The 24,072-nt window shown below is 40.8% G+C and overlaps 1 protein-coding gene across 1 annotated transcript in view; it reads left to right on the top strand.

Annotated features, from left to right (window-relative positions):
• Positions 1 to 6,888: 6,888 nt before the first annotated feature.
• HGD (homogentisate 1,2-dioxygenase) overlaps positions 6,889 to 24,072 on the top strand; it is a 45,448-nt gene continuing 28,264 nt past the window's right edge. The window contains exons 1-4 of the mRNA XM_007104842.2: positions 6,889 to 7,075; positions 12,638 to 12,709; positions 13,857 to 13,945; positions 17,646 to 17,751. Coding sequence (XP_007104904.2) covers positions 7,061 to 7,075; positions 12,638 to 12,709; positions 13,857 to 13,945; positions 17,646 to 17,751 — 282 coding nt within the window. The 5' untranslated portion in view covers positions 6,889 to 7,060. The remainder of the gene's footprint in view (positions 7,076 to 12,637; positions 12,710 to 13,856; positions 13,946 to 17,645; positions 17,752 to 24,072) is intronic.

Genomic DNA, 24,072 nt, shown 5'->3' on the forward strand with positions numbered 1-24,072 from the left:
GATTCTTGGATTTCGTAATCCAAAATTTTTTGGGGGTGGTGTGTGTGTATATGCATAATTGTTCATCATTACTTTTTTTACCCGTCTTTTTTGCTTGTATAATTGCCTTTGCCCCAGTCTTTGTTAATATATAAACCTGTTTTACGAAAACTGTAATTTGCTACCTTATTCAACAACTCCTTTTCACACGTATTCTTCTCTCAAGGAGGTCTCTGCACTCCTGATTTTGCTCCATATTAAAATATAAGAATAATAAATACAAAGTTTCAACTTCTCATTTTAAAACTAGGGGAAAAAAACACTAAATTCTCCTTCTATTCCGTACTTTGAAAATCAAGGTGTTGCTGAAAGAGGATATTAAAATGACGATGTTAGAGAGTGCTTTTAGAAAGTCTGCCTTGGGAATTTGGCAAGGGATTTTAAAGCACTTTTCATCAGCTAGAATTTTCTCCAGTCTTTCTTCACATCCTCCCCCACAAGAGTTAGCCCTGATTTCTTTTTTGACATAAAGGAGAGCTATGCAAATCAGGATCTGTATGTGGAATTTGGCACAAGTATTTTATGACAGTGGCTATGCAGTTAAGAAGTAGAAACCAAATGCATATGCAGAAGACCTAAACCAACTGAAGCTCTTTGTATTCCTCTTTTAAAAAATAAATCAATAACCCTTAATTAGAAAGAAGATCTATTCCAATTACTCTATTTTCTCCCTTATTAAAAAATAAGATGAAAATAACCTATCACTGATGGCTTCAGGGTCAACCTTGAAAAATTAACAATACTCAACTTCATTTGTTCTTGCTGCCAGGCTTGACTCCTGAATTATAGTTTTCTAAGAAAAAATGATTTTAATCATCTAAGGTAAGTTTGTTGCAGCATTAGTAGCAGGAAAATAAAGTTGGCCAAAGTGAATGTTATTAGCCAGAGTTCTCCAAAAAGAATCTTTTGAAGCATAATTTTTGCTAAGACTTCCTGAGACCTGCTCATAAAAATTGCTTTTAGGTAATAAACAACAAGTTTAAATACCAAATACTTCCTAAAAAGTGTTAATTAAAGCTTTAATTTTCTTACTTTCTTGATGGAACAAATTGCTAGCTATAAGAGAACTTTTTTTTTTCCCCTGTTGTGATTCAGATGTCTAACCAACGTTCTTACTCACTGTGGAGGCGACCAGATATGAAGATCTGTGGCCATTCATCTGTCCCCCAGGCCGCTTAGTTGGAATCCAACTAAGGATTTGGGTTGGTCTCTCTACCTTAGTGCTCTAGAGAGAGGGCCACTCCCAAAGGGGTTGATCCATATCTGCTTTGCTCAGGTTGTCAAAAGTTCCTGAACTTGGGACATCTATGATATAATCCAGGTGCCGTGACACTGCTGTTTTTCTCTCCATTCTGGAAGTGGACTGCATAGAACTGATGTGCTGGGCCATCGGACTGAGGTGAAGAGCTCCTAACCGCTGCCATAATCAGAGCTTTTGAGTCTTCATTTCAACAGGGTATGCTTTAGCACCCAGCCTAGGTAGGGCCTTATATGGGTATCTAAATGTTGGTTTAATTGAAATTTTTAAAGCACAGGTAGCGTCTATTTTAAGAAGTTTGAGGTCTAACAGGATGTCTGCATTGATTTAACATCTGTTAAAATTCAAAGGAGGATACTCTGGGGGAAGGAGGAGAAGGAAGTTAAAAAATTCGTTTCTCCATAGTCCCAAAACTGAGTTAAATTACTGTGGTAGGAGAGGAAGGGTTTCAGGAAATCTAGCACTGGGAGAACCCTGAGCCTCACATATTCCCCAGTATGTTTGCCTAATGCAAAATTGGAGTTGGAGCCTGCCAGCGCTGCTCCATAGAGTAGGAAAAGGATCCAACTTCGAGTAACAATTAATAAGCACCTGCATTTAAGGACTCAAAGCAATGGCTTTCAAACTCAAAAGTGCATGAAAGTCCTCTGAAGTGCTTGTTTAAAATGCAGATTCCAGGATTGCTTCTGCCCCCCTCGCCCAATTCTATGTATGTGGGATAGAGCCGGGATTTTGTATTTTTAACAGGCAAACCGGGTGATTTTGATGCAGGTAGCTCAGGATCCACCCTTTGAAAAAAATAAACCCATATCAAAAACGTAGGGAACACATGGATTGTAGACTCTACCTTATGGCACCGTTATAGCAGAGTTCATCAGAGTTTATCTTTGGCTTCCTCTTCATGACTGCCCCTTAATGAACTAAGTAAGCCACTCCTCCCTCTCAAGGCTACACATGCCACAGCAATCGTAATGTGATTGTCACATCCTCTATTGGCAAAACAGGAAATATTTGTCTTCGATGTACTGCTACCCATTTTTAATACTAGCACTTTCTACCCTCTGGGTATATCTATTTCTAATGAAATGCCTTGCCATCTTATACATAGCCTCTCTCTTATACCACATTTGTTTTCTCAGCTGGCCAACCGCTAAGCTTTACCAATTACCAAGGTCATCAATAAGTAAAGGTGACGAATGAAACCCCTAAACTTCAACAAAGATGTAAAATCTTGCTCAGTACCATCAAATATATCAGGTAATCTTATCAGTTTCATCTTTTTCTTGGAGACATCGGTCCTGAAGTCCTCCGTCCTCTAACTGCACTCTGGAGTGATTGCTCTCTAGGCCTGCCACTTGTCCTTCACATTAGTCTGTAATAATCCCCAGTTTCCTAGGATTTTGTCTGTTCCACTCCTCACAATTACAAAAAAAAAAAAAAAATACAGAGCTCTTAAGGAAGAGCTCCTGAGAACAAAGCAAAGAGCTTTGGTAGGAAACATCCAAGGCTGTGGCACATTCTTTCATGTCAAGTCTTCTTGCCTGGTCTATCAAAATATCAAAATAACATTTTCATCAAAAATAATTATATAGGCAAAGGTATATAAAATTAACATTTTTATTTTCCCAACCCTTTCTGAGTAAATGAGTTAGACAAAGCACCTCCAAGTGAAAGGGTAACAGTTAAAGTCACTGATTCCAATAGCTGGGTAACAAAGCCTTTTCCAATCAGGTTTCCAATTATTTGCTTGCAACAAAATTGAAGAAGAACCAATCTGAGTTATTGACTGATAGGTCATTAAAATAATGTTTAATGATAGGTCAGTATGTGATTTTTGGTATTTAATTCAGAAGGAATTTGAGTGCTACAATAACAAAATCCCTTCCATTCATAACTGCTTATTTATGTGAACAAATTTTCTCAACATTTATGTCTATAAAAGCAAAAAATAGGATTAAATGATGCTGAATCCTGTGTCATTCTAGAAATAGGAATTATTCATGGATATTTGAATTAATGTGGGAGAGAGCCATCTACCTCATTAAAAGAAGCATTTCCAGAAAGACTTTGCCTTTTATATTTAATAATTATTTATCAAAATGTATAGTATTTATGGGACACTGTCCTAGAGAAGAATCCTCCAGTGTCCTGTCTGGAGAGTAAAACACTTGCTGATAGCATTCTAGAAATGCAGTTGGAGAAGGAAGCTGGAGATTTCATCATCACTACACTTGGTTTTGGTCCTACTCCCCACTCCCTGATGTTTGTGAGTCCAGAGCTTCTGCAGAGAGTAAACCTATCTTGTGCTAGAATCCAGAGGTGGCAGGTATCTGGTGTCTCCAATTTCTGGTCCTTTTCAAGTTCTTCTCTTCACCTGTTCCCCATATCATTTACTGAATCCCTCTCCCTCTGCCTGGTTTTTAGCATCTTAGTTCTTATTGCTCACCACTTTGATACTGTGACTCTGCTCTGGTCCAGTATATGTTTGCCTTGTCCCTGCACACAACCTGCTTCTTCCACTGGGTGTCTTTTTGAATGCTAACCACCCTGCCTAGAAGTCCCCCTCTTTCCCCTGCTTTAAATGTCTGCCAAAACTCCCCTTTCTGGAAGCCTTCCCTCACTAGACTCCTCCACTCTATTTCCATCAGTGCCCTAAAAACAGGTCTTTGAATGCACTGCACTTCTCTGTCTTTGTATACAATCCTCCCTCTCCTCAATGCCCTATCCAACTCTTACTCTGTGTGACTTGGCTCAGCTATCCTCTCCTCAGGGAGCTAGTCAGAGCTCTGTGGTCCCTAATGCCTCCCATAGCACCCTGACTCTTTCTTGTCACAGCACACATGGCACTCCGTTGTAATGGCCCGTTTATTGGTCAATCTTCTCCAGCATGCACCCTCCTACAGGACCAGACTCTCAATCATTTCTGTATCCCCCCACACCTCACAGGGCCTGGCACATAGCAGGTCCCCAATAATTGTAAGATAAATAAATAAGTGCGTGATTAGATTAAAATAGAAAGTCATCAGACATAGACTCAGAGCTATGTGTTCTGTGTTTTATTTATTCTCATTTCTCCTGTGTGGGTATGGCACAGTACCTGGCACATAGTGGTTACAAAGCAAATACTCGTTTTCTTGAATTATTGTTACAAAAACAAAAAAAAAAAACAGGAAATAAAGTGAACCCACTTGGGAGAAATCCCTAAATAGGGAATTAATAGGTTTATTCAATTTTAAATATTTTCAGGCCCCTCAAAATAATTTTCATCCAGTCAAGGATCTGTTACCACTTTCTTACTCTTTCAGAAATCTCTCACACCTTAGGAAGGAACTGAAACACCTCTTAAATCTGCCTTCAAAGCTGATTTGGAAAGAACATATAAAGTTTATGGAAAAACAAAGCCGTAAAGCTTTTCCTTTGTCGTTTATTGGTTCCCATCCATTTTTTCCCCCTAATCACCAAAGCCTAACTTCTAGGATCAATAGAGATTCAACACCCAATGTACTCATAAACTCAGATATGCAAGAAATATTTTTCTTGAATTCACTTTTGATTTTGAGTCTGCATACTGCAGGAATAATAAAAACTTAGCCTCAGTAAAGCTAGGGTTTACACCCCCTTTTCTCCCAGGTTTGCATATAAATTCCAGGGAAGCTTATATAATACCACAATGTCAGTTGTCTGTGCTGACATATGCTGAGATGTGCTATAAACTCCCTGGTCTGCAGGCATCAATCCACACAGTTTGCTACCAACCTGTCACTTGTTTATATCAACATGGCTCCTTTGGCCTGGTCCTTTCTGTGCTAACACCTCAGACACAGGCAAATCATTCTGTTGCTACTGCAGTACGCTGGAGCCTGGGGACCTCTGGAGGTTGCTTAGACCCCTTTATCTAAAGCACAATGTGTCAAACTGGCAGCCCATAGTCATTTACACCTACATGCATGTTTCTTGGCATAATTGTATCAGTTATCTATCACCGCTTAACAAAACACCCCAAAACTTAATGGCATAAAATATGTCATTCTGGGCTTCCCTGGTGGCGCAGTTGTTCAGAGTCCGCCTGCCGATGCAGGGGACGCGGGTTCATGCCCCAGTCTGGGAAGATCCCACGTGCCGCGGAGCGGCTGCGCCCGTGAGCCATGGCCGCTGAGCCTGCGCGTCTGGAGCCTGCGCTACGCAACGGGAGAGGCCACAGCAGTGAGAGGCCCGCGTACCACAAAAAAAAAAAAAAAAATATGTCATTCTATTTGCTCACAATTTTGTGGATCAGCAGTTTGGGCTTGGTTTAGCTGGTGATTCTGCTGGTCTCACCTGGGATCTCATACGTGTCTGCAGTCATCTGGCAGCCACATTGCCTCATTCACACATCTGGCAGCTAGTGCTGGGCTATTGAGTGCCTGGACCTCTTGGTCTCATTCTCAAGGAGGCTAGCCTGACTTCTCTGAATGGTGGTCTCAAGTAGCAAGAAATGGGAAAATCCTAAGGCACAAGCATTTTTCAAACCTCTGCTTGTGTTGTGTTTGCTATTAGCCAAAGTAAGATTCAAGGAGGTAAGTAAAAGACTCCGTCTCATGCTGGGAGGAGCAGCAAAGTCATATTGCAAAGGGGCATGCATACAAGGATGGAAGGAATCTGTGGGCATTTTTTGCAATCTATTACAATGGCTTTATTCATTCATTCATTCATTCATTCATCCGTTCACTTGTTTAAGTTGCCAATGTTTAAAAATTGGAGCTTCGTGTATAAAAGTCGTATCTTAAAAAATCACGTAGCCTACTTTACCCATTTACATTTCCTGCCTGTTCTGCTGCACTTGAGTTTATGATAATAAAGCCTTGTTTAAAAGATTGTTTTTGTGAAATTAAATGTAATGTCTGTGGGAAAATCTGGCGTGAACAAGCTCTCAATATATGGTTTCTTCCTTCCTGAATGCCATTAGCCATGAAGTTGATACCTGACCATGGCTAAGGAGAGTAGCCAAGATGAAGGACAAGGGAGTCATGGAAAAGGTGGCTGGAAAGTAATCCCTTGGTCTCTTTCTAGAGAGGTATAGGCATTAGGAAATAAGATTCTTAAAGAATTTATAAGAACACTAAATACATTTAAGAAATTAAGAGGAGCAATAGTAAATATCTCAGTTTGCTTTAAGTGAAGTGCTTCAGGCTCTGAACTGTTCACCCAGCTCATCCCTGGGAGCAGGTGTGGAGAGCTGTCTAGACCCTGTCCCTGCTTCAGGTAGCTGCGTGAAAACGCCTGTGTCACAGCACGGATCATTTTCTCACTGCTCTCCAGAGAGTGAACACTCCGCCCTGTTCCTTCCCGGCCTCAGTCGGGACTGACTGGAGAAGCCTCTGCCTCACACAGCAGGCCTAACTGCCACAGTTCCTTCCGCAGAGAGCTTTACATTCTCTGCCTTTAGTCATAAGCCTCTTTCTTTTAACTGGAACAAATCACTGGTCAACATTTACCTCGGGTGACGAAGAGACAGGCCTCTGCAAACTTCAGAAACAGCCCGGGTTTCAAAACCAAAGACAGTTGTGTAAGCAGTTTGCAAACAAGCATGCTGGACTTTCTCCCTAGTGTAGCAGTTAGGAAACGCTTGTGGCTAGTTTGAGCGACCAGCTGACCAGCGAGCACAGTGAAGCAGTAGAATAACAACATCCAGAGGTGGTTTGAAGGAGAAACAGAAGCATTTTGACTTCATACCCTCTCTGAGCCTGGGTTTCCTGAAATCGTCACACCTGCAGCAGAAGCAAAATGGCAGAGTTGAAGGTAAGAAACTATCTGGCCACTTCGCTGTGGCTTCTTCAGAATGGAAGCGTCTGAGAATTCCAGAGCTTCAGAGTCAGAAAGAACTTAGAGAGACCCTCATCCAAGCTGTATGTTTAGAGCCTTCGCCGTGGTGTCCGTAAGCATGGCTGGGCCTGGGGGATGATAAAGAAAAGAGATGACGGTCTAACTGTCCATCTCTTGCCTTGCTTACTTCATATATTGTCTTGGGAATCTGTAGACATCATAAGGGCTCTCCTCCACCACGGACAGACATGTTTCTCACTGTGTCTGTTTGCCAGCCCCTACTCTCCCACACTTCCTGATGCTGCAGCTTCCTGGACAGCCTCCAGCCGACCAATTAGGCATATTTAATCCATTCAGTTATTTTGAGGCTCACAATCAGCGCTTGGCCAGTAGAAACCCTAGCACTTCCTCTAGGAAATAATTCCTGTTTATTATTTAATCTTCAATTGAAAAATATGTGTGGGTTATGTGCTACTAATGAATTAACTCATAATCTTCAAAGTAAATCTGGAGGTAGCCACTATACCATTGAGGAAAATAAAGTTTAGAGAGATTAAGTGACTTGCCCAAGGTCACTGCTGATAGGTGATAGAGACTGGATTAGAAATTGGGTTTTTCTGAATCCATGCCCAGGCTCCAAAAGGAGCCTTAGTAGCATCTGCTAGACTGAGTGCCTTAAGGCCAGTGTCTAAAACCATGCCTAGTGTCCACCCCAGGCTGGCATCAGTGCCCAACACATGCATGTGGACCTGAGTAGAACTGCCCAGAATCTTGACTCAAGCCAAGTATGCCAGACTCCAGGCTTCTTTCCAGGGTTTGAGCACTTCCTGAATGCCCTTCAACTGATGCCCATTTCTCTGAAAATCAAACATCTCCCTAATTAACAGGGGTCCTAAAACCACTCAACACCGAAGTAAAAGAGTTTGCTTCTTTATGCCTGATGAAGAGTTAGAAAGACTGAGAAAGAATTCTCATTCTTTCATTCGGCAAATATTATATGTTAATACATGATGCCACTAATTAACATAGGAAAGGAACTGAATCTGTACTAGGTGGAGCCAAGAGAAACTTCTTGAAGGAGGCTGTTCCTAAGCTGAGTCCTAGGAGAGATGTAGAAATTGACTTAACTGAAAAGGGGCTAGAGGAAACAAGTGCAAAGGCACAGCACACACAGAAAGCCCTGCATGTTCTGGGATCCAAGAGTTAAATTTGGGTTGCTGCAGGGACAGCCAAGATGAGATACCCAAGATGTGGTCAGATGTATGGATCTGGATCTCAGGGGAGGGGGTAGAGCTAGGAGAATAGATATGGGAGGTCATCATATCAATGGTGGTAGTTGAAGTCTTAGAAGAGGGGGAGTGCATAAAAACTTCATTTCCTGATGAAAAGGCTATGGGGAAGTTCAACAGGGGTGGAAACATCCTTACCATTTATAAATAAATTATATCTAAAATCCTATCCTGCTGAAATTTTTGAGCAACTTATTATGCACAGCACCAGCACACCAACGTAAATTGCATGCTGGTCTTTGTTCTCAATTTCAAAGGCATTTTTCCCAGCCTGCTGTCTAATCTCTGCAAGGAAAGGTTAGCTCTACAGATCACAAACCCAAACACAGAAAGCCAGATTGCATCACTCTAATCAATACACATTATAAGTTAAAAAAAAAATTTCTCTCCTTTTATTTCTTCCTTTTAATGGATATGTCAACACAAAGCCTCAAATGAAATCACATTTACATAAAAGCAGCACAACTGGGGGAAGAAAATTCAAAAGATAAAATAGTAAAATTAAATTTTAAATGAACCACCCAATGTTCTTAAGTCTTCTATAACTCCACTTCTACAAGTCTTGATTTCTTCATTTCTAAAAAAAACAGAGCTGTTTAACATGCAGGCTTTGGGCCCCAGCACCAAATATTTTGATTCACTAGGTATGGTCTGTATTTAACAAGCTTTGGGGGTGATTCTAATTAGCCAGAGATGGGACCCCCTGGTCTACATAATTATTGTATTCATTTCCTGTTTCTGTTGTAACAAATTACCACAAATTTAGTGGCTTAAAATGACCAAATTTATTTTCTTACAGTTTTGGAGGTCAGAAGTCTGAAATCAGTTTCACTGGGCTTAAAGTCAAGGTGTTGGCTGGTTCCTTTTGAAGACTCAAGGGGAGAATCCATTTCTCTGCATTTCCAGCTTCTAGAAGTTGCCTGCATTTCTTGACTTATGGTCCCTTTCACCATCTGCAAAGTGCATAACTCATCTCTGCTTTCATCATCACAAAACCTTTTCCTCTTCTATAATCAAATCTTCCTCTACCTCCCTCTCTTACAAATACTCTTATGATTACATTTAGGGTGCACCCAAATAATCCAGGACATCTCCCCATCTCAAGATCCTTAACTTAATCACATCTGCAAAGTCTCTTTTGCTATATAAGGGAACACTCACAAGTTCCAGGGATTAAGACATAGATATCTTTGGGGCATCATTATTCAGCCTACCGCAGTTTAGCCTACTTGCAATAATCTTCAAGTTCCCCTAACAATCTATATCCTATGTTCCCATCAAGGTTAACTAGAAATACTGGACTCTTTGCACAGGAGAAAAAGGTAGCTATAGTGCCATCTCTACCCTGACTTCTCTCTCTTTCCCTCATGCCCAGGAAAAGGAAGTGAGGTATAGTATCTGCTCGTCCCATCAGGGTGTTACCCAGAATCAGAGTCAGGAGAAAGCACCTCATAAAACTACTCTGACAAATAAATCATATCCTGGGGACCAGGTGAAAATTAGAAAGCTGTACACTAGGGAGCTGCCAAAGAACTGATGGTACTGAAGTTACATGGAGCTCAATAATTTGTTCTTTCATTTAGAAAGGATGTGTATAATTCTCTTGGAAGGAAACAAAATTGTTTCTATGTGGGATCAAATTATTCAGAAATCTGGATTGAAGAAAGCATACGCACTTGCTTAATGTCAGATGTTTTTAATTTTTCGGTATAAGGTATATTTGTATAGTCACTGAACCATCTGGAGTTGAAAGCTTGGATTTTCACAGCTGATATAAGCAGAGTTCAGATTCTGTCCTTGATCTCAAAGCCTTGGGAAAGCAGCTGCAGAATACTGCTTCCTTGATTCTGATACCTTCAGCAGTAAGGCACATGATATTTTAAAACTCTAACAAACTCATCTGTAATTTTTCTCTCAGGGGATTAGAAAAACCAACTGGTTTGAGAATGACTCAGCAGTTTTCATCCCCCTCTTCAGCCAATGCACCTCAGCTAAGATTGAGAAACCGATTCAGAACTCACACCTCTCTGAGCTGTGTTGGCTCCCTTCCAAAGCACCAGCTGTTCTTTCTACTTTCTTTTCTACTTTTTAAAGCAGTCTGAAGCACATGCTTTAAAATTACATATAGTAAGTCTCTTTTCCTTTGTTCCCAACGTACAAATAACCCTGGACTCTTCTGAGGCCAGCAGTTGCAAAGAATGGAGAAGGTTAATGAGTAAACCCACCCACTCCTGCCAGAAAGCTCAGCGCTCAGACCTTCTTGCCTCCCTTTGCAGAGGGAAACAATGCTGCAGTTGAACAAAGTGAAGCCACTGTGATACTCAGTGGCTTCAGGAAAGATTGGTCTGCAATTCCATTCCACAGAACTGAAGATAATTTCGGGTCATTACCATTTCTCAGCAGCTCAGATTCAATCCTCTTGATGGTGAGCAGGAGGTTCATTAGAGAGAAGAAAATTGTATTCAGTGGAGAGTCAGAATGCTGGATGGTCTCTGTCCTTTCCCCAAGGAAATCATTACAAACTGCATGCTGCTGTTAACCAATCTCTGTGTAATAAAACTCACTGTTTTTAGTGCTGATAGATTTTCAAATATAAAAAAAATTGTGTCTGGAGGCAAAAAAGAATAATTTCACTTCCATTGCTTTCTAGGTCATAACATTTCACATTTGATATTCCTTCCAAATATGGGCAGCTGTTGCCCTGATCATTGCTCACACATCCAGGTGTGTTACATCAATCTCATCCTGCTCCATGCTGCTGAGAATTCTGAAGGGTTTATCCTCCACCCACTTACTTCCTTCTTATATCTCTTAAAGATATGTACTCAGATGGTGGCATTTCACTCACTGAGTGACGCTGCACTTTCATTATCGTGGGCTAAAATTAAGTATTGATACATTTATGAGGAACAACTATGGGAAGAAAATGGCCTTTTTTTTTTGATGTTTAAGTTAGAGAAGGGGGTTCTAACCCTACTTAGAGCAGGATACATACACTCGTGTTAGAATAGGCTCTAAGGGGGACTTCCCTGGTGGCGCAGTGGTTAAGAATCCGCCTGCCAATGCATGGGACAGGGTTTCGAGCCCTGGTCCGGGAAGATCCCACATGCCGCGGAGCAACTAAGCCCGTGCGCCACAGCTACTGAGCCTGAGCTCTAGAGCCCGTGCTCCACAACAAGAGAGGCCACTTCAATGAGAAGCCTGTGCACCACAACTAAGGGTAGCCCCGACTCTCCACAACTAGAGAAAGCCCGCGCGCAGCAACGAAGACCCAACCCAGCCAAAATTAAATAAATAGAATAGAATAGGCTCTAAGGGAAAAACTAAATCAAACAATAGATATCTACTGAGTACCTTCTATAAACCAGGCACAAGGCGTATAGAGGTAAACAAGATGCCATAGTTCCAGCCTTCGTGGAGCTTATAAACTAGCAGAGAAGCCAGACAGTGAACAAGAACTCACAGGTGTGTTTTAAGTGTTGTCAAAATAAGTTTTAGGGGCTCCGCACACTTTACTTTATTGAGAAACTCTTTTTTTCCTCTGGATGAAAAGTAAATTGATGACAATCAGAATGAACTCCATTGTGCCACTGAGGACAGATTCTGATCTGGCTATTCTCCTGAAAGCCACGCATTATCTTCAAAACTTGTTTTCCTATATCCACATAGATGCAAATATATTTACAAGTGCTCCATAGATGAGCCAGATGATGTAGATTTTCGCCTGCAGTGAGGCTGGTTGGAGGGCTTTTTCTCAAGGGTTTTGCTGTCAGATTGGATCCACACACTCTTTACAGCTACATGTTTCAGCGTATGGAGGGGAAGTGGAGCTCCAGCCTCAGGGAGGTTGCAAGCTAGGCCAGCCAGATCTTACTAACCTGGAGTTGAGGTGATGCCTGAGCCATCTCCCCTCTCAGGAACTCCCTGATGGGACCAGAATTAAAGAACCTGTTCTTGGAGTGGGATAATTAAGAACAAGCCCATAAATCAACTAAGTACAGCTAAGGATGGAAAGTCCATGTAATATCCAGCACTCTTCTCCCAATTAATTGGTGGTCTTTAAAATTCACACAGAGAAGTTATCTTTCCTAAATGGTTCACATGCCAAGACATAGCAAAGATGTTATGTATAGAGCGTGATGCACAAACATATGTCCATAAAGAAATTCTTACCTTCATAGACAGTCAAAATAGCAAAATACTCTTTAAATCCCATTAATGGTGGCCTTTGTGTCTTTGTCACATGCAGTACATTTCTGGATTCGGTAATGAGTGTGCCTCAGAGGATCCTCGCTGCCCAGGTGCCCTGCCAGAAGGACAGGTATGAGTGAATAGAATATTAGCTTGGAGAACTCTGAATTATAGGAATGAATGACCAGCTTTCAGGCCAAGTGCTTCTACCCACCATCTTGAAAATTAGCCTGTGAACTGTCTAGGAGTTTCACAAATCATTAAGACAATTGGGATGCAGAACAATGACAATACAAAGGTTAAAGTTGGATAATGGTTACCTATGGCAAAGCACTTAGTCCCAAAAAAGTAACCCTAAATTTAGGGCTTTCAAGAAGATCCCCTAGGTCCAGGGTTAAGGGACTTCCTTAAAGTTCCCTTGAACAGCATAAGATATGGCAATGATGAGAAAATAATCAGTCCTTGTTAAAAAAAAAAAATGTGTGCACCAAGATGTTCACACTAGTGTTGGTTACAATAGCAAAAATATGGCAAACAAAAATTTTGTCAAAAATTTTTAAGAATATTTCATGGCATGAAAAAATGCTCATGATATAGTGTTTCCTCTTTTTTTTTAAGTGCTAATTATTAACAGGACTACACATATCATAGGGTTCCCATTTGGAGGATAAGAATGGAAGGAAAGGGCTTCCCTGGTGGCGCAGTGGTTGAGAATCTGCCTGCCAATGCAGGGGACATGGGTTCGAGCCCTAGTCTGGGAAGATCCCACATGCTGTGGAGCAGCTAGGCCCGTGAGCCACGGCTACTGAGCCTGCGCGTCTGGAGCTTGTGGTCCACAATAAGAGAGGCCGCAACAGTGAGAGGCCTGCGCACCGCGATGGAGAGTGGCCCCCGCTCGCCGCAACTAGAAGAAAGCCCACGCACAGATACGAAGACCAACACAGCCAAAAATAAAAAATAAATAAATAAAATTATTTTTAAAAAAAAGAATGGAAGGAAATATACTCATATGTCAACACTGGGTTATTTCTGGATAGTGAGATAATGGCTTATAGTTTATAAATTTTCTACAATAAGCATGTACTACTTTTCTAATCAAGGAGGAAAGTCACCTAAAACATTATTACAAGAAGGACGTATGGGTTGGAGATGGTCATGTGCAGTGAGTGGCTCAGAGCATCCCCATCCAAGACAGAATTCCCCCACTGAGTTGTTTGATGGGAAGGTGGAATGCTTTTCTGATGGAGTGATGTCATTTATTGCCTCCTTTGTTTTAGAATAATCCTCAAGTTTGCCCTTACAATCTGTATGCTGAGCAGCTCTCAGGATCAGCTTTCACTTGTCCACGGAGCAGCAATAAAAGAAGGTAAAAGGATTAGGTTAATTCTGACCTGCGGTCTATGGGGGCTATGACTAGTATTTAGTGCCGCCTCCTATACCTGGGCCACAGCCTCCCAGGGTTGCCCAAGATCCTGCTTCTTACAGGCTGTGCTCTGGGTCATAGTCAGGGGAGGATGAACCTCATCTCCAGCTAGAATCAAGTGACTGATGGAAGAAGGGGAGAGAGCAGCTGCACAGAGCCTAGAAAACAGGCATGTCTAGTTCCATTTACAATTTGTTGCTTGTATTCAGAAGAAAGTCTTCCTCATAGTCTGACCTTCCCCTGGGATTGTGCAGTTGAGCTCCGAATTTTGATTTACTTGGGAGTTTTTTTTATAATGATTAACTCAAAATTATAGAAGATTCAGTGCAATATCTTCCTCAGATGACTAAAAGTATTATGTTCTTTGGATGAAAATGTTGGATAATCCAAGCTTGGGTTAGATGAAAGGTCATGTATTATGGCCCCTGGTGGTTTGAATTAATAAGGTTTTTTCTCCTCGGAATTTGTCTTTGCTGGAAACCAGCGCATTCATTAGCACAACGTGTCATGATCCATGTTTGCTCTAATCCTATAAGCCAGGTCAATGAACTCAGTCTCTTGATTAACTCCTATGGGGCAGGTTGGTTGCAGTAGCTGTTGTGGTTTAGGGAAGCAGTTGAGTGTTGTGACTTAAACAAGCAGTGTCTAATTATGGGAATTTCAGAATAGGACACCTGTGTAGAGGGCTGCTGCTTATATTGGAGTTTGGGGGAGGAGGGCAGGCAGTCTTGCACTGCTTAGTGGAAGGTGAATGGGTTTGTCTCCAGCGAGTCCTCCTGAGAAGTAAATGAGATAGTGAGAACAAAAGCACCATGGACCACACAAATGATAGGTTGTTCCCCTTAGGGGTTAATCGTGCCCACTCTGGAGGCAGGCCTCCTGAGTTTAAATCCTGGCTCCTTCTCTTTCCAACTGTGTGACCTTGGGCAGGTCATGTACCCTCCAAGAGCCTTCTGGTTTCTCATTTGTAAAAGAGATAATAATAGTACTTATCTCATAGTTGTGATGAGGATTAAGGGAAAGAACGTATGTAAGGTGCTTAGCACATTGCCGGGTACATGGTGAGTGCTCAAATTATTGCCACAGTAGCAGAGTGTCTCCCTCCAATACAGTGTATCCCTAGGAGGCTGTCGGAAAACTGAGTGGCAGGTGCTATGCTACCATGTCAATATCAATATTGCTTTCCTCTCGATAGATCTGTACATGGAGGGGGAAGAGATAGTTTCCCATACTTGTCAAACCAAGATTAATTCTATCGCTATTTAATCATCTCTGTCTCTCTCTGCAAGCCCAGATAGCCAAGGTAAGGTAAGCACACAGACAATTCCTGTCTATTCTAATTTATGACAGCCTGGCCTCCATGACTATGTTCTTGACTTTATGACCCATTCACTAACTGGACACCTGGACTCCGGATTCTGCTGCCTGCCCCCATTATTCAGCAATATCTTCAGCCAGCAGGAGCAGAGCTCTGTTCCAGAAGGCTGAAAAGGAGCTGTTGTCATTTCATTAAGACACTGGCACCATTCCCTGAATCAGAATTAAATCTCTGTCCAGGGCAGTGTAGTGCTGCCTGGGGAGTTTTATAAACTCAGCTAAAAAACAAGGGACACTAGGCATGGTTCACCCATCTGTTTAGAACCCTTCAAAGGTATCCACAAGAATTTTGTGAAAATGCTCAAAATCCCCAGTGGGAAGATGGAACCAGCCCTATCCATAGATGAGAAAGCCTGAAATTCCTACATTTAGTCACTACTCATTTAAGCCACAGAGTTCAGGAACTCCCCCACCCCTACCCACAAACTATCAGAGAATATATCTATCAGGGGTTGATTTTTATCTGATTCGTTAGCTGATCCCTTAGGTCCTGAGAAGGTGAGAGCCAGCACAGAGAATGTAGGAAATCTGGACCATCATAAAAACCCAGATGATTAGGCGTAGACAGATAGACAATTCAACACACATCTAGTAAGTGAGCACCTACTGTGTGCCAGGCATTCTAGGTACATAAACTCTGAATCCTCACAACAATCCTAGGAGATAAGGATGAGGAACATAGGATCAAGAAAGTTTTGGGAATTCCCTGGAGGTCCGGTGGTTAGGACTCTGAGCTTTCACTGCTGAGGGCCTGGGTTTGGTCCCTGGTCAGGGAACTAAGATCTCACAAGCCACGCAGGGTGGCCAAAAAAAAAAAAAACAAGAGAGTCTTGTAACTTTCCCAAGATCACACAGTCGGTTCTAAAATACACACACACATGTTCTCAATTCCGTATAGAACCTAGAGAGGCCTAGTTAATTCATGGCCTGAAGTCCAATGTCTGAGATTACTTCACCTAGAGCTAGAGGAATCAAAAGAAAACTGAACAAATCTAGCTAGCCCTTTAATCTCCCAAATGGCTCAGTGTAGGGCCAGGTCAATTCCACCCCCTGAAGTAGACTGTCCTAGGGCTTAAAGAGCCAGAGCTTGTTCAAGCAGGTCTGGTCTTCCATCGCCCCAAGTGGTGTTCCTCTTCCTGCTATACCCTGTCAAGGTAACAGCCTCTGAAAGGACTTGGGTCCCTCTTAGTGAGGTTCAGTGTCCCTCTCAACTTCTGGATGGTTCTCCTCCTGGTGTCCTTCAGGGTTCCTTCATCAGAGTCTTCTCTTCCTGAAACAAAGCCAGAAATGTACTATAAGAAAGTAAAGATGGTTGCTCTTATAATTTTAGATATGTTAATTTCCTAAACATCTTACAAATTAACATCAAAAAGACAACCCAATAGAAAAATGGTAAAGGACGTGGGCAAGTAATTTATAGAAAAATTCCAAGGGGCCAATAAACATACAGATTCTCAACCTTACTCATAATAATGGTAATACAAAATAAAAATGAGATAGTATTTTTTACCTACAAGGCCAAAATTATTAATAATACCCCCTATTTGTAAAGATGTGGGTGATCAGGCACTCTCACACATTAGTGTTGTGAGAATAAAGTGGTACAACAATTTGGCAATTTTTCTTATTATGCATTGGAAATATCTTAGAGAATGTACAAGAAAATTGTTAAGTTCTGATGCCTCTGAGGATTGGCTCTGAAGAAATTGGAGGAGAAAGCCATCCAAGTCTACCTTTTGCGACTTTTTTAATTACTTGAATTATTTTTATCACTGGCATGAATTACTTCTATAATTTTAAAGAAGAAAATTGATTTATATTTCAAAAATGACAAAGAAACCACCCATATTGTCTCAATCTGTGTAGGATTCATTGTCCTCACTTTCCAGAGCCAGAGCAAGGATTAGTATCCAATATGTACCTAAGCTAATGTTTTTCTGTGGATTTGCCTGCACAGATATCCCTCAAGGTACTTTCCCTTCCTTTATAGTTGTCATTGGGAAAGGCAATTCTTTTTTTGTCAGTATGGAAATAACCAAGGGCTAGAGGCTCAATTTGAAGAGTGATGGATCGTGCGGAAAGGTGAGAAGAGGCCAGGGCTATGGGCAGCAGTGGCTATTAAGAAATGATGCTGTGTCATTGCTTCTCACATTAAAGCCCACAGATCATTGTTGACTTGAGCGTCTTCCTAATGGTATTTCCTGAGCCAGTCTGTGCATCACTCATAACATCACCCTAAGGCTTATGTGTCCTTGTTTCCCCCCAGCTGGCTATATAGGATTCTACCTTCGGTTTCTCACAAGCCTTTTGAATCCATTGACCAAGGCCATGTCACTCACAACTGGGATGAAGTTGATCCTGATCCTAACCAGGTAACCTGGTCCTGTGAATTGCAGAATAGCATGTATCCAAAGCCTTAAATATAAACATTTAAGTCTAACCTGGGTCTTTGATAAATTAGACAGATTTTTAAAATAAATGCTAAATTGTATCTGTTCTTTTGCTCAAACTTTTGGAATTTTGGAATTTTGGAATTGATTGACTGTGCCTGTGCACGTGTGTGTGTGTGTATATGTGTGTGTGTGTGTGTGTGTGTGTGTGTAAGCTTTCGTTTTTCTCGCCTAATGGCTTTAGGAGTGCTCCAGTGAGTTGAATGAATGGAAATTATATAGGCTGGTGAAAATACATCTACGCACCGGTAGGTTGGTTGGTTTGTTTTAACCTAAACTCACCACAGCATATTGAAAACACATTCAGCACTTATGCCCCTGAAAAGAGGCCTCTGATATAGAGAAGAGAGGCTTGTTGTCTGACCTGGATTCTGTAAGTCTAGTGTCACCTAGGAACTTCCATTCTTTGCCTAAGAGTTTCCTTCTTTTGGTCTAGTGACAAATGGGCTTTCCCTCTGCATATCAGTATTATTTATGTACTCTACTTTCAGTAACAAGACAGACCCATTGCTATAATGGACTGAGCTCCTTTCCTTTTTTCTTTACCTTTTGAGCACCCCAGTGTATTCCCTTTGCCCCTGGGTTTAGGTACATGTCACTGATAACTAGAGCATAATGCAGGAAGGAAAACAGACCTGGGTTTGCATCCCCGGCCCTCTACTTGTCACTGTGTCTTTGAGCTACAGTGTTTCACCTGTAAACTGGGATAATCATGGCATCTGCCATGCAGTGCTGTTTTGTGAAGTTTACTTGACAGAACAGGTGGTGAACATGCTTCGCCCAGTGCCTGGAGCACAGTAGGCAAGAACCATGACTCTGATACAGCCATTTTGATATATTCACTTAAAGGCAGTGATAGTACATGTAAATCTCAGAATTTATATTCAGGTAATTTTTTTTTCATTTTATATTTTTTTAAATTCTGAGGTCTCCATCTGCCAAACTGGCAGAAAACAACTTCGTCTCAGTCTTCCCTGAGAATCTCTGGTTTTAAACAATGCCAAAGTAGGACTGGGGGTTGGGCCATGCTGGTTGGTCCTCTTTCACTTGGTAGTGTTGAGATGCCCATTGTTCTGCTGCTATCGTGTCAGGCCTGGGCATGGAATCATCTGCAAGATACTTCTAGTCCTGTTGTCCCAGACATGCCACACAACCATTTCTTCCTTCTGGGAGTTGCTAGGACATGGGCTCAAGGGTCCCCTCTGTATTCAAAGTTCACACAGATTGATCAGTCTCTCTCCCTCCCCTTTCCTCCACTCTCCTCCCCTTCCACAACTCCTTCCCACAGCCCAAGGAAATCTTCTGTTTCCTCTTGGTTTACCAAGATGTTTGGTCTATATACCTGCTAATCCCCTTCCCTTAAATGCTTAGACTTTTTGTAGAACAAGACAGAATAATTTAGAGTCACTTTTGTTTTCCTGCCCTGCTCCATCTTTTCCCTAATTATGGAAATCTTAGAGAACCAACTATCTGCTTGAGTGCTACTCACCCCTCTCCAACAGGGACAGGAAGAGAAGCCTTAAGAGTGGAAAAATATGTGAGTTAGCAACATACAGTATCATCCACCTCACAGTCATTTTGAAGCCAAGACATTCTGCTTAAATAACTGACCCTTAAACTTGTGTGAAGTGTAGTGCATGAAGCAGACATCCTCCCCGGTCTACCACTGGCCTATATATTGCCTGTGAGCCTATGGGAAAAGGCGGCCCAATCCCCAACCCTGCAGGCACAGTCCCCTGCTGAGACACTGCCCCTTTCCCCTTCAGCAGATCAGGGCCCTGTGCTGGACACAATTTGCACAGCCAACCTGTGGACCCCATCTTTACCTGTCTGAGTCTCACCTGGGATCCTAATCCAATCCCATACATCCTTCTCTCCCACACTCTGGGGTTAGGAACCCATCTGGCAGACACACTCATTTAATCATTTACCTCACTCATTTAACCATTTACTTCCCCACTCATCTCACAAAGGACCATAAATCATTCTACCCAAAGTCACTGTTCATTCTTTAAGAATCTGCTTGACTCCTCAATGGGTTACACCTCAAATTCTCCAATTTCTCTCTTAGAGTTACAATGGTCATACTTGTTTGTTTTAGATTAATACAGACCTGACTTCTTAATAATAGGACTCCATCTTTCATTAGAAAAAATAAAGGGTGGTTGCCTATACCTCTATAGGATTCTTGGTCAGGCTAAAAATTAAGCATTTATTATATACTAGCTTTGGAAGGTTGAGAAGGTATTTGAACCACAGTAAGTTTTCTAATTCTTTTCTTCAGGAGACAAAGAGAATCCCCAATTAAGTTTCTGACAGTTCTCTCAAGTAGAGCCAAATCTCATATTATACAAAGGAACAGCGTGGCTGTAAAGTCAGCAAGTAAGACAAAAATTAAGTACAAACAAAATTATCTCTGAAAAATCCCTTAAATCACCCATAAAGTATAGAATACATGGCTTTGTGTGTGCTACTTTGTATGGTAATTCTTATGCACACTAAATTTGAGAACCATTGAACTAAATTTGAGAACAATTGAGCATTGACTAAAAGAGAGATTATAGGCAAAATCTGTAGGCAGATGTTTGGGAATTCAAATCGTGGAGCCCTTAAGGTATCTATAGACCAGTGGTGTATAGGGTGGAGAGGGGAGTTCCAATGCCTCTGCCTGCTCATATCACCCACAGTTATCTAAGTCTCTTTATACATCATCATAGATTTGTGCGTGGTTGTGTGGGCAACAGTGGAGCCACACCTATATCATTTTGTTTGGGGTGGGGAGGTGAGGTTTTAAACCTAACCTTTAAGGAAAATGTGAGTGTGATGTGTAATATGTAATATGCTCAGTAATATCCTTCTATTATATAATATTATTATTGCTATGACTACTATCAATACATTTTTTAAACATGAATACAACACTTCACAATGATTATTTGGGGGTACAAGTGGCTTATCTATGGAAGCTAACCTCATTCTGATAAAATTTTTCTGGTTTTGTCTTATTATAAAAGTAATGTGTACTTATAAAAACTTAAATGATATAGAAATTAACAAAGTAGAAAATGGAAATCTCGCCCCATATGTGAGAGTCAAGTACATCAGTTGTGCATGTTAATTCATTATTTCATAAGTAGTTAACATACATTTTGAGAGAGAAGTTTGAGGAAACTGCATTTAAAAGCCTGAATTAATGTAGAGGCATCAAAATAGCTGCATCAGAAGTTTCTGCTTGCTTTCTAGAAGAACCTCGATACACATTTGTTTCCTTCTCCCCTTCCCCATTTCCTTGCTTTGCTTTTTTCCTTGAACTTGTTACCTTCCTCCTGTTTTGAATCTTTCAGATGCTTTCTATATAGTGGCCACCAAATGTATTTCTTCTCCAGTATTTCCCCTGCTCATTTTCAATGTTGTGCTCACACATGTTGGGACAGATGTGCCCCAGAACTCAATCGTGCCTCTTTGGACACCAGCTCCATCAAGGTAGAGGTTTATCCTCCTCCCTCTCTAACCTACACCTGCCATCCTGCTTCCCTTGTCCTGATACACACCTTGGCTGTTCTTGCAAAATCTATCCTTTTGTCTTTTCATTTACACCTTCTTGACAATTTAATATCTCTTTCCAATTTTATGCTTCATTAATTAACCACAGCAATCTGCATTCATCACTTCCCCCCATCTCCTTGTAACCTCTTCCAAATATGTACTCCATACTCAAAGTCTGAGAAAATTATATTTAGATACACAGCTGAAAGTTCTTCTCAGCTGAAACCTGTATAGTAAGTATGTTTTCACCTATCACAGACCAAATGCAATGCTTCATCAGCTTCACCAACTCCCACATTAGTCACCTCTGGGAATTTGAGAACATGAGAATTATTTAATATTTCCTCCAAGGGAGCATTATGGGATATGCTACCATCACCGTCATCTTTGATACCCTCCCAGGAAGATTGGAAACTATGCCCCCAAACCTTCATTTTCTTTTAGGGTATATTTAATTAATCATCTAAGAATTAATGCAAACTGGTTTTGAGTGTATTTAGATTCAGATATGGACATAACAAGTTCAATCCATTAATATCTCACATAAGAAATATACCTAATTTTGTTCATGCACCTTCCTCTAACTTCTGGAATCCCAGAATTTAACAAACAAATCTGCATCTAATTTAACTGTGAGTTTACAGATTTCAATTAGCATTCCTGAATCAGCATTCCTCTTTTAAACGTCAGAGTCCTTTAAAGTTTATCCTTGTTATCACTACAGCCCTAATGTCTTAATTGTTGGAAAGTCAGACTCTTGACCCAGTTAAGCCTCAGCTGAGGAAATTACCTTTTAGTTCTCAATCAATATCATTTGGACCAAGTGAGAAACACCTCAAAGCTAATTAAAGATTATATCATAAAATTCCCTCTGCCTCCAGGACATACAAATTATCAAAAATGTTTCAAAACAATACATCCTTAGTGGGTGTTTGATGCCTTATTTGTCAAACTCCTTAGATCTCACTATCCTAAAAGCCCCCTGCCTCCAAAAATGTCTTGGATTTCCCACCTCTTTAAGCTTTTGCCCAAGTCTCTCCTATTCATAGCAACTTCTTGAGGTAATCTAAGCCCACTTTATCACCCCTATTCACTCCTAACCCTTTGCAATTCAACCTGCCCAGATCACTCTACTGAAAGTATGTATACCTTCTTTAAACAACAATAATGCACCCCTTACCATGAATACATGTTTTTATTCAAAATTTACATAAAAGTGTCAATGCCTAATAATCCCACCAATGCAGAGTTAACCACTTCTAGTGTTTTTGTTTCTTTCTTTCCAGTCCTTTTCTTTGCACATATATGTAAATAAATAAGGTCTGGGGTCTCATGTAGCCAGAGACCAAAAGTAATTGAAAATATTCCCAATCTTCATTTGCTTCTCCTGAAAACATTAAGGAGCATCCAGGCTATGACCCACAGCAACACTTTTCAAAATCCCCTTCCTCCAATTTTTCCTAGACTCCAACCCTCTCACACCTCATCTTCCCCAAGCTCCTCAGGCCTGGACCACTTGTTCATGGCTTGCCTCTGCCTGCCCCTACCTTCTGCCTCTAGAAAATGACAGAGTGTAGGTCATCATCCCATTTTCCCAGGACACACACACACACACACACACACACACAGCATTGATCTACATGGTGAGACTGGAGTTCAAAGGACTGAGGGAGTGGGAATGAGCAAAGCAGAATTTTCCATAGGGAGCAGGGAAGGGAAGGGGAAGAGGCTGTGCATACTCTTATATTAATGCTGTTTATGTCTGTCTTTCTCTATCTGACTTACTTCACTAAGTAGAGATTATCATACTACTTATATGTGGAATCTAAAATATGATAAAAATGAATTTATTTACAAAACAGAAACAAACTCACAGACAGAAAACAAATTTATGATTACCAAAGGGGAAAGGGGGAGGAGGGATAAATTGGGAGTTTGGGATTAGCAGATACAAACTACTATATATAAAATACATAATCAATAAGGTCTTACTGTATAGCACAGGGAACTATACTTAATATCCTGTAATAAACCATAATGGAAAAGAATATGAAAAAGAATATATATACATATATGTGTATAACTGAATCACTTTGCTGTACACCAGAAACTAACACAACATTGTAAATCAACTATACTTTAATTTTTTAAAAAGTAGTTACATATATATTTACTGTAAGTACAGTCATTCTCTAATACAGTTTTACATTCTGTTTTTTTAATTTATTTAAACATCATATTTTGTGCCTTTTTCCATGTCTTTTTCAACTCTTTGAGTGTAGATGATTTTTCTTGTGGCATAATTATCTAATACATGTTTATAATTCCTCTATTGTAAGATATTTAGATTGTTTCCATTTTTACTATTATAAATCATCCATGGCTAAATACAGTCCTTTTCTCCTCAACCTCCCAAAGCCTGGAACAGTTGACTTCCCTCTTTTCTTTTCTTTTTTTATTTTATTTTATTTTTTTAACATCTTTATTGGAGTATAACTGCTTTACAATGGTGTGTTAGTTTCTGCTGTGTAACAAAGTGAATCAGCTATACATATACATACATCCCCATATCCCCTCCCTCTTGCATCTCCCTCCCATCCTCCCTATCCTACCCCTCTAGGTGGACATAAAGCACCGAGCTGATCTCCCTGTGCTACGTGGCTGCTTCCCACTAGCTATCTATTTTACGTTTGGTAG

This window comes from Physeter macrocephalus, chromosome 1 (genome assembly GCF_002837175.3).
Source record: "Physeter macrocephalus isolate SW-GA chromosome 1, ASM283717v5, whole genome shotgun sequence".
NCBI lineage: Eukaryota > Metazoa > Chordata > Mammalia > Artiodactyla > Physeteridae > Physeter > Physeter macrocephalus.